Raw genomic sequence first — 11,508 nt, 5'->3', positions numbered from 1 at the left:
ACGATCTGCTACAGTATGGTAACTGTGGCATTCATTATTATTGTTATAAATGAAACTGAAAACACGTATACATCATAGTATATATATTACAATTGTATTTCAATTAAATTGTAACATTCTTACGATGAAATCGTTTCATAATTTTATTTTATAGAAACATGTTCATGAAAAAGGACGTATAAAAAATATATCTGTAATACCCTGCTGAAACGGCTAACCGCTAGTTCTTGGACTATGTGGCAAGGGAAGAGGAACTTCAGAGCTCTTGACCAGGTGTAGGAGTATTCGCGGGACAATGTGAGCCATCTTCTTCCACCTGAGGCAACTTTGATTCTGGGATAACATTTTGTGCAACACTATTGGCTGCCTCAGAAACAACACTTGGTATTTTCACGACGCTCTTACCGTCCACTATACTACTACTACGGGGAACTGTAACAGACTGGGTATCACTATGTGCGCGAACTACGCTTCCATGAACAGACGACAAATTGTCTATAACTGGCGGCTTTTGTCCGTCTATGCAATCCAAAAGTTCAGTTTCAGGTTTCTGTTGTTTTCTTATATCCACTGATATTTCATGAGGATCTCCATTTACTATGTCTTCTTCTGGTTGGTTGACATCCGAGACTGACTTCAAGACCTCATTATGGTAATCCATTGGTTGGCGCGTCTCTGAATTTCGGTGACCATAAATGTCACGTGTGTGCATGCCTGGGGTATTAGCTTTTGCCGTCTGCTGCAGACAGTCCAGATATTCTTTAAAAGTGTCCGCAGAACTGTAATCCCTATCAAAAGCTTGCTTGTATGCTGGAAGAATATGTTTGGAAAATAAAGTGTCTTTACTTTTTTTTGTATATCGCGAATTTTCGAATTTGAGGGGCCGTTCAGTTTTCTTTGGTGACCGTCGGAAATCATGTCGAATGAGTGGAAACCCGTCAGAAATTGTTGTGAAATGATTATACTGGACAGGTCTCGTGTTGTAACTTTTTACCGCCAGTGGACGACCATCCGAAGAATAAGTTGCTGGCTTCATATATTCCCGGAAACGAACAACAGTTCCTCTTGGCTGCTGGGGTACAATTGTCACAACCTTGTTGTATTCTCCGTGGTCAGATTTCGTAACAACCGGTTTTTCGTCTCCCGCCACAGTCCAAGGCCTTTCGGTCGAAGAAGATGTTGATATACGCGGTAAGGTCAGCGTACGGTATCGTACCTGTTCCGGAACTTGACAGTACGTATTTTTATATAGAACATCTCGAGCATCTCCCTCTTTTCCACTTTTAACCCAAGTGTTCCAGTGATAGGGGCCGATCTTTTCCAAAACACTGCTATCTTTTTGATCATCTTGTTTTGTGAAATTTGAATAAGTAGAATGAAATGTTGGTTGACGAGTGACAGTTACTCGTTTAATCGAATTACCCTCGGAGGTTTTCGGCGAATTATTTTCCGCCGTATCATGTTCATTTTGTGACAGACCATATGCACCAGGTTTAATCACAGTGGTAATCTTTTCCACGATATCAAACCGACAATGTGCCGGTTGTTTACGTCCCAGGAAATGCCCGTCCAAATCTTTCAATACTGGAACACGCACTCCATACGCTGGTTTGCTAGGAGAGCCTACCATTGGTCGCGAGTGTAAACCTCTCGGCGTGCTTTCTTGAACCGGAAGTCCATATGAATCTGTCATTTGACCATTCAATTTAGGTGGTGGTAGGTTTTCACTTTCCACTTGAACTGACATTATTATTATTATTGTAAGTTGTATTTATATATCCCTGGTGCGAGTTATCGTCCTAATCAATAATTCCTTGCGTGGCTTATAAATGAACTGTTTCAATATTTACAAACAGTATAGGGATTTTGTATGCCAATGAGAAGTTGAATTATCCACCAGTTGTATTATGCCATTTTTAATATTTTTCTATATCCATATCGCGATAAAAAGGGATGCCACCTCATGGAACTATTGCTGTTACAGTGTATTGACCAGCTGTCGCGTGTCTCTTTAGTTTCATTTAACGTTGAACATTTCAATGGATGCATCAATCAGATGATCTTGATTGTCTCAATTAAGTATTAATTGGTTCTTCTTTATGGTAAACACGTTGTCATGGCAGACGCACAGCTGTTTTATTTCTGGAAAGAAATATAAATAAAGATCACAACATATGAGCCGTGCCATGGGAAAACCAACATAGTGGCTTTGCGACCAGCATGGATCCAGACCAGCCTGCGCATCCGCGCAGTCTGGTCAGGATCCATGCTGTTCGCTTTCAAAGCCTATTGCAATTAAAGAAACCGTTAGCGAACAGCATGGATCCTGACCAGACTGCGCGGATGCGCAGGCTGGTCTGGATCTATGCTGGTCGCAAAGCCACTATGTTGGTTGTCCCATGGCACGGCTCATATATCAATTTTAGCCCGTATTTAGACCATCTGTTTTAGCTCGACTATTCGAAGAATAAGTAGAGCTATTCTACTCACCACCGCGTCGACATCGGTGTCGGCGTCACACATTAGTTAAGTTTTCGTAGCAGTCCGCATTTTGACGATGTCTTTTTAGATAAAGCTTTGTTGAAACTTTGAACACGTGTGTACCATCACCATGTCCAGTTTTAGGCAAGAGTACATAACTCCATCAAGGATTTTGGCTGAATTATGTCCATTTTTGGACTTGGAAATTGGTTCAGTTATCGTACAAGTCAACGTTTTGTCAGAATTATTTGACATGTTGCTTTGAAATTGTTTATCGTCATATTTTCCATCTGTAGGCAAGAGTACATAACTCTTTCAACTATTATGCCCTTTTTGGACTTGGAAATCACTTTTGCCTAATCTGATTGTCATATGGCTTTGAAACTTTGACTACTTGTTTACCATCATGGTCTACATAATTATGTAGGCAATGCTAAAACAAGGATTTTAGCTCAGTTATGGCCCTTTTTGACGTAGAAATTAGTTACGTTTCGCATACCATTCCATATGTTGTCTAAACTGTTTGATATATGGCTTTGAAACTTTGAACACTTGCTTACCATCATGGTCATAGTGCAAGACTTATCCAAATCCACAAATACAGGTACATTTTTGTCTTATCTATTCTTTTTCTTTTGTCTGAAAATCTCTGGTAATATTTTGGCCCCATACTTCCACCAAGTCTTCGAAAAGTCGAGCGCGCTGTCAACAGACAGCTCTTGTTTAGTTTTACACTAATTAATTACATGTATTACCCTTCGCTTCACAATACATGTATATAGCTAAGCCCGAATCTTGCTTTAGATTATTAGAATTAAGAACAGGTTTACGATTTTGAAAAGAAAGTAGCTAGACTAGTATTTGATCATTACTTATATTAGAGATAAAGTAAAATTCTAAATTAAAGTTCATTCTTGTGTAAAATTTTGACTTGGGGTCATTTTGACAGTATGATTTGCTCTTATTCTTACAAAATGAAATAAAACGAGACAATGTATACAGGACTTTTTTTTTCGTCAGCAAACGCCATTAAACCGTGCACAAATTTTAAGAGATTTGGACATATTATAACAACAAAACTTTTTATATCAATAATAATTAAATGGGTAAGAGGGACCGTTAAAACGGTTAAATCTTAATCTTAAAGCTGTTTCTTTGCGAAATGAATAACTGTATAATTTTAGAACTGTTAAATAGCTTGATCGGCTTATAATAATTTAAAGGTACACAGATGGTTGATTCTTCTGAATAATTTAAAATTAAAAAGAATCATAATCACACAAGTCACGGAAATAATTTAAACATTTAAATTATATATCATAGTATTTATACTGATAATTTATTGGGTTTTTTTTATGAAAAGGTTATTGAAAAAAAGAGTGAAATAAATCTAATAGTTAAAAATACATAGATAGAAGATTTTTATGTATAAAGTTCTATTTCACATAGACAACATATAAAGTCAATGCTCATGTGTCAAAAAAGTTTTTGAATATTCAGTTATGTATGTTCTTCAAATTGAGTAAAACACAAGAAAACACACCACTCAATGTGACTGATCGTTGTTTCGAGTTCTACTTCAACATAAGTTAATTAGCGTAATAGATTAAAAGAAAAACAGAAACACACAAGGTTATTCAATTCCCAATACCCAGTGTATTTTTGTATTTAGTTTCGGTAGGTATGGAGTTATATTACATTTCTTTAAATTGTACTGATGATATAACTGTCATAAATTGTAGTAAGTACGTCAAATGTGTAGTTGAAATGTCTTCAAAATATTTAATATTACAAGTTCTTGTAATAGCGCCCTCTTAAATCGCTACATGCACTTCCTTAATGGTATAAAATCCTATAAGGCATCCTTTGAAAGACAGTAAATATATGGAAAGGCTTCTTTTTTCATTATCATTTCAAATTTACAACCGACAAGTAAACCATTAAAGTGAAGTATTTTGTTGACATTGAAAAGTCTCAATATCGCGTCAAAAACCGTCCTTAGTCGCCAAGTTAAAAGAGTCCAATATTTAACCAGCAAATTGATAGCATCAAAAAATTTCACAAAGAACGCAATTAACTGCCTGAAATTTTACACGTTTTAACAGATAGATACTTTAAAGTTTGAAAGTTATTTAATTTCTTTTCAACAAATTTAATTGCATGTTGTGACGCAGTTTGAGTACATACACAATGTCGAAGTATTCAATAAAAGAAAAGTATAAAAAGAAATTCATGGCTTTACAAATCCTTTTTTACTATTTATAACTGAAATTGTATTTCTCCATACCGGATAAAATAGCGGGAATTCCATGCGTTGTAATTGTAAATGACTCTAAGCTTCAGTTTAAAGCCTGTTTCTTATATTTTTTTATGTTAAACAGATTCTCTAACAACTTCCTTTGCAAACAGGGTATAATTTTAAAATGTTTACAATCAAGCCAGGACTGACTTGTAAATACGTCCGGTTTCATTGGGATTCGAACTGTCACTACACGATGTCTGTTATTCAGATGATTCACGAGTGTATATATATATACCTGTGGACTTTTCCAACTAGACTACTTTTATATTTCAAATATCTTTTTAGTAATATATCCAGTCAGAATTATATTTGACATTTTGTTAGAGCCGACCACTCTATCTTAAATAAATGCTTTAGACAAACACAGTATACAGTCAAGCCCCAGCCTTCGTTTATTTGCTGAGCGCCTGGCTACTGCACCTCCTTTTAAGGTTTTCCTTTTGTTTTTAACCATAGCATTGTACTTTTCTTCTTTTTACCTTGCACTTCTTATGGTCGTTCTAACTTTAAACAAATGTCACTCGACTTGAGCTGGAGAAATATGTGTATATAGTAGGGTAGAGTATAACGGTTCACTTATACTGTCTTGCTATATGAGTTAGCTTTTATAGCGACGTGGTAGTGTGTCCGCCTTAGATTCGAGATGCCCCGGGTTCGGTTCCCGGTCAGGGCTGAAGTATTCGAGGGGCTGAAGTATTTCGAGATGTCCCGGGTTCGATTCCCGGTCAGGGCTGAAGTATTTCGAGAGGTCCCGGGTTCGATTCCCGGTCAGGGCTGAAGTATTCGAGAGGTCCCGGGTTCGATTCCCGGTCAGGGCTGAAGTATTTCGAGATGTCCCGGGTTCGATTCCCGGTCAGGGCTGAAGTATTTCAAGATGTCTCAGGTTCGATTCCCGGTCAGGGCTGAAGTATTATCAGTCTGTTACATTGGCGTCCAACGTAAATAACTGACGAGTAGATATGAATATACACCCTGGAACGTCCCAAGGAGATAAACTGCTGGAATGTGCGGACGAATTCTAAAATGAAGTGGTGTGTATGTAGTAGGGTAGAGTAAAACGGTGCACTGATACTGCCTTGCTATATGAGGTAGCATTTATAGCGACGTGGTAGAGTATCCAGTATCCACCTTTGATGTGAGAGGTCCCGGGTTCGATTCCCGGTCAGGGCTGAAATATTTGCAATCTGTTACATACATTGGAAAATAATGCCACAGTGATATATTTGAAGTTACTGGCATAAATTAAGTCTAGGGTATACACTTTTGGATCAGAAACTAAACATAAAACGTACGTGTACTTACGGTGAATCTCTCACATTATTCCGGTTAATGCGCAGTGCACTTTTTGACTAAACAATCTCTGTTTGGTTACTTTCCACACATTCCATAAACAGTTGCGTCAACAAATGTACCAAAGTCCAAAATTATGTTAAAACCCCCTCTCCTAGGTTTAGGATTAAAATCCCAGCAATTAATCCACGGATTAGTATTTGTCAAATTATTACCTTGGTCGATATTAACTTGTTCTTAACCAGTTTAACACTTTTACAATCTTGATTCTAATTCTTCCCTGTCGTCTGCTTTATTGAGAATCAATGGATGGTCATTAAATACAATAAACAAAGCTGTTCCCCATTTGTCTTCTGTATCACCTTACGTGAATGTATTGTTCACTTGACGTATCATCTACCTCGTAAATGAAATCGAATAGAATTTTAAAAAATACTTATTGAATTTATCAGAATACAAAACATTTTACTGTACATTTACCGTCCGTATGTGATAAAAGCCGTTGAAAAGTTATCTATCGAACGGGTTTAAATGGTTTTAAATATTGGGATAGGTATTTTTGATATAGAAGAAATTTGCATGTCAAAATAAACCGCTTAAAAGATAATTGAAAACCATTTGTCGTTTGATACAGCTTTTGTGATTTGATTTACGATACGATAAGAAGACTACATGTAGACATGGGCACGTGAAAAAAGAAGAATACATTTTGTACTTACAGAAGCTTCGGATTGCTATCTTTGCTGAAAACTGTTTAAATGTTTCACGAGTTGTAATGTTTCATAACAAGAGGCCAACGTCGCTCACCTGAGGACCACTACCTTTAGAGTTTTGTGAATATCCGAAAAGCAGTTCATTCAAGTTATTCTCTTTTTTTTCTTTTTTTTTTAGCTGTAGCAGCTTCCAGATGGGGACAAGTGCCCCCATTTGAAAAAGTTGGGAGGAGACCTTATAATACTACAGACCAAGTTTGGTGTAGATAATGCTACGTACAGACCAAGTGTTTTGCTGTGGCAGCCTCTAAATGGGGCCAAGTGTGGGGACGACGATGGACTGTGGGTGATCATAATAGCCCACCTTCAGCTCTGGTAGCTTTAAAGGAAAATATCGGAAGATTGCACTTTGGGACTCAAACTAGTGTAATTTCAACGCTACTTTATTAATTTTGTTTCAAATAAACATGTCTATAACCAGCTTTTAAATACACAAAAATAAACTAGAAATAAATGAATTCTGATTAGCCAGAATGAACCCCCAATGCTTAAAATTCCACAAGAAGTTGAGTAACATTTGCTTAATGGAACTGAAAAAAAAGTTCTAACATTTACGATATTACATAATTGACATACTAACCATAAGAGAATTTATACGCAGTTATCATGGTTATGGGCAGTGCAATATAATAGGATACGTTCCCGAAAAACAAATGTATTAACCTCGGTTAAACCGAGGCACTCGATATAATTTTTTCTGGCGAATAATATGAGATTATTTAACAGTGTCAATTACAATACTAAATTCTGTTGGGCGAGTACACAACAGTAATAACCTATATTTGGACGGATTATTACTGCTGTGAACGAGTCGAATTAAATTCAATATTGTACTCAACACTATTTAATTGTCTCATTATTTTTTACCATAATAAAAAAAGATTTTGACAGAAAAAAACCCAAATCTTTAAACATTTTTAACATCAAGTGACAAAACTGCTTGTTATCCACAAAAGTATCTTAACAGGACAAAACTGCCTGCTGGTGACCATTACATCCATCCACATATTCACTTACGTTCACTAGGTATCTTGATTTTTGTCAGTTAGTCCGTTATGATTGGCAGTATCCCGTTATCGTCCCCTATCATTACGGAATGAATGAAAATACATAAAGGGGCATAATAAATATGCAAATTTATCATTCCTTCTGCATGAATGTTATCAATCATATCTATAAGTTGCACAAACCAAGAAAACTTTTACAATAACCACTTATTTATGTGAATATGTTGATGGCAGAAGTGGGCACTAACAGGCAGTTTTGTCCTGTTAACATAATTATCTGGATAACACGCATATCTGGATATGTGACATTTTTAGAGGAAACTATGGTGGTATATTTCTGCCAACCACATATCCACTTATTTATCTAGAAATTTTTCGTAAAAATGTCACTTATTCAGTTATTATCTGGCAAGTGACAAAACTGCTTGTTATCCACTTAATTAAGTATCTTAACAGGACAAAACTGCTTGTTAGTGCCCACTACTGCCATCCACATATTCATTTACGTTATAACTAGGTATCTTCATTTTTGTCAGTTAGTCAGTCAATTGGCAATGTCCCGTAATCGTCCCCTATCATTACGGAATAAATGAAAATACATAAAGCTAGGAGCATAACAATTATGCAAATTTATCATTCCAAATCCTATTTTAAGCACGAACCATTAGGGTGGTGGTAGGGGAAGAGGGGGATATACACTCATTCAATCTGTCACAGGGTGAGAATGTGAAGCCAGACCATGACTGGAACCCGGGCCTCGGAATTCCGTTCCGATAATCTACGGACTGAGCTACCCGACCGCCTACACATTTTCTGCCCATTTCAATATTAAAGTTCTATTTTGAAATTCGTCCTCGAATTTCAGCGGGTACTTTATAAATCAAGCAATTACAAGCGTCGGAGACTAACCAGTGTAATGCCGTCAAGGCCCCACGTTGGGCGCCAAATGTCACAGGATGAGAAAAATGTGGAGCCAGACCAGGACTTGAATCCGGGGCCTCGGAATACCGTTCCAATGCTGTACCGACTGAGCTACGCGGCCGCCTATACATTTCTCCCCGTTTCAATATTCAAATTCTATACCGTGACAATTCCGTATAGGGGACGAAAAGTCTAACCGTTAATCGCCAATCTTGGTACGAATATTAAGTGGATATCAAGAAAACTTTCACAATAACCACTTATTTATGTGAATATGTGGATGGCAGAAATGGGCACTAATAGGCAGTTTTGTCCTGTTAACATAATTATCTGGATAACACGCAGTTTGTGACATTTTTAGAGAAAACTGTCTACATAAATAAGTGGATATGTGGTTGGCAGAAATGTGCCACCATAGGAAACTGTCTAAATAAATGCTGGCCGAAATATGCCACCATACTTGCCAGATAATAACTGAAGAAGTTACATTTTTACGAAACATTTCGAGATAAATAAGTGGATATATGGTTGGCAGAAATATGCCGTCTTAGTCCAGACGCAGCTTTAAAAAATACTAATGCATTATACAAGGGGACTTATCCCGAACGACTCTTTGCATTAAGGAATCGGAAGAGTTGTCTCGTCCAATTAGTCCAATATATGGGGAAAACACCGGCCTTTTCAGCCTGTAGTCACAAAGGCTGTCTTAAATGATGTTATCGCCATCACCGTGCCACTTACATTGAATACATCCAATTTTCCCAAACTGTTTCATAACACGCCACGTACACCATAAAAATTCAATAAAATAGATATTGAAAGTACAAAACTTAATTAGTGACCTGTTGAAAGCGTAATTATGCACACGCATACACGCGATTTTTTAATTAGGCACGTACATACACTATTTTTAAATAAATATGTAATGAGTCATTTAAAAGATTGTGTTAATCGAAGATTTTATTTTCCAATTCTTAAGAAGAATCTTTACAACATTATTCAGGCCTCCCAGCAGTGTGTGATGAAAATAAAGGTTTTTTTTCTAAAGGTTGATTTTGTACAAATAAAGGTTATCTCAAGCACTTTTGGGTAAAAATAAAGGTTAAATTTCTGATCTTATTCCACTTCCCTTGCATTTTCTGAACAATCCAATCCTTTTGTCTTCGACAGTATAAACCTTCCTCACTTCCTCACTCAAGAGAAAATACTTGATTATAGAAAGTAAATTGGTAAATGAACACCTTCTGTCAACCTTAGCTCTATCCAAGGTATTTCAATGCAAAAGTAATCTATCTATGTGAAAAAAGAATTAGCACAGTCGTGCGTCTAACAATCCTCAAATTGTTTTCATTTTTCTTTTCTTTTCATATTTCTTAACATCTGTCCCATACTTTTGAAGCATATATATAGTTAATTTCTCAAACGCTTTTCAGTGTTTCCCACCCAGCTAGAGGTGTACTGGTCAGGAACCCAGGCAATCCTTGCGTGTATCAGTGCTATACACTGGGCACGTTAAAGAACCAGGCTGTCTATTCGCAACGAGCTAGGCTAAGTTAGCCGGACAAGCCTGTATCTGATTTCTGATCTCTCTGTGGGGGGCTTTGTCTCACTCTGTCCCTCTGGTCAGATCGCTCTGTGTCTGTACTAGTAGAGGATGATTTCGCGCCCTGTGTGGCTGCAGTTGCTGTAAAGCGCCTTTGAACGTGTTTATCATGAAAAGGGCGCTATATAAATCTGGTATAATAATATAGGCTGCAGAGACTTTTCTTTTCCGATCACATATTTCACTTAAAAATGCTGTTTATTGACAAAATTTAATTTCACTAAAGAAAAATGTTAGTTTCTAACGGGCATTTGTTGATTTGTCTGTTACATATTTTTATTTTCAAATTGCTGATTACTGACCAATTAAAGCTATACTCAAGGTAGCAGGGTACACTTAGATTCGAAAATTTTGGGCACGGACGTCTTACATGTCGCGAGTCGCAATATTGCACTTCCCTTATGAGCATAATCAGGGTGGCCATTTTATAAATTGCGTGCATGTTTTGTGCTTTTAATTAATGGCAAGATCAGGATTCTCACACAAGAATAAAGAAAGTTATCAAAACGAAAGTTTTACACCATCCATGAAAAATAGCATGCCAAAAATATCAATTTTGCACTTTTTGAACAGCCCGCAATGATCCCGCTGCAAGAACAATGCGCAATTTTATTGCATTTCTCAATTTAATAGTCCTTACTGAACTTCGGGATATAAACGGAATGGGGGCCCATCCAGCTCGTTTTTTCACAAAATAGCGAAAATGTTCCCGAGTATCAATCAACAAGCACAGAACCCTTCCGTGATTTGAATTTTCCGCGAAAAGGTGCCTCATTGATTCATACAAAGCTACCAGCAGTTAGTTTTACAACTGACATCAGAATTTTACATGTGTCGGCTGTATAAATTTTCTAAAGAATTAACAATCATTATCTTTCACCTTAATTTACAGACATCCAAAATCACGAAGTTCTAATTATAACAAATATCGACGGGTGCCAAAATTCGAAGTGTACCCTGCTACCTTAAATACATCTGCACTAGTTATGCATGCTTTTTCCAAGAACAGAGGTAAACAAGAGGTCATGATGGACATAGATGCTCACCTGGGCAAACAGTTAACAATTTTGGTAAAGATTCACCTAAGAAAATTTCTGCCAAAATACTGTGAAAACAGGCATGCATATTCAG

The 11,508-nt window shown here is 36.9% G+C and overlaps 1 protein-coding gene across 3 annotated transcripts; it reads right to left on the bottom strand.

The window, feature by feature from the left end:
- Positions 1-68: 68 nt before the first annotated feature.
- On the bottom strand, positions 69-6,591 carry LOC123551467 (uncharacterized). 3 transcript variants are annotated; one of them, XM_045340428.2, is made up of 2 exons: positions 6,076-6,591; positions 69-2,142 (listed from the first exon to the last, which is right to left on the bottom strand). In XM_045340428.2, exon 2 carries the CDS (start codon positions 1,745-1,747, stop codon positions 257-259), a length of 1,491 nt encoding a protein of 496 aa, XP_045196363.1. In that variant the 5' UTR covers positions 1,748-2,142; positions 6,076-6,591; the 3' UTR covers positions 69-256. The 3 variants fall into 3 exon arrangements, with proteins under 3 accessions (XP_045196363.1, XP_045196362.1, XP_045196364.1); XM_045340427.2 differs by having other exon boundaries at positions 6,086-6,591; XM_045340429.2 differs by having other exon boundaries at positions 6,289-6,591.
- Positions 6,592-11,508: the final 4,917 nt, after the last annotated feature.

The sequence above is a fragment of the Mercenaria mercenaria genome, chromosome 4, assembly GCF_021730395.1.
Source record: "Mercenaria mercenaria strain notata chromosome 4, MADL_Memer_1, whole genome shotgun sequence".
Taxonomy (NCBI): Eukaryota; Metazoa; Mollusca; class Bivalvia; order Venerida; family Veneridae; genus Mercenaria; species Mercenaria mercenaria.
The sequence above is the reverse complement of the archived record's forward strand: the minus strand, read 5'-3'. Positions and strand labels throughout refer to the sequence as shown.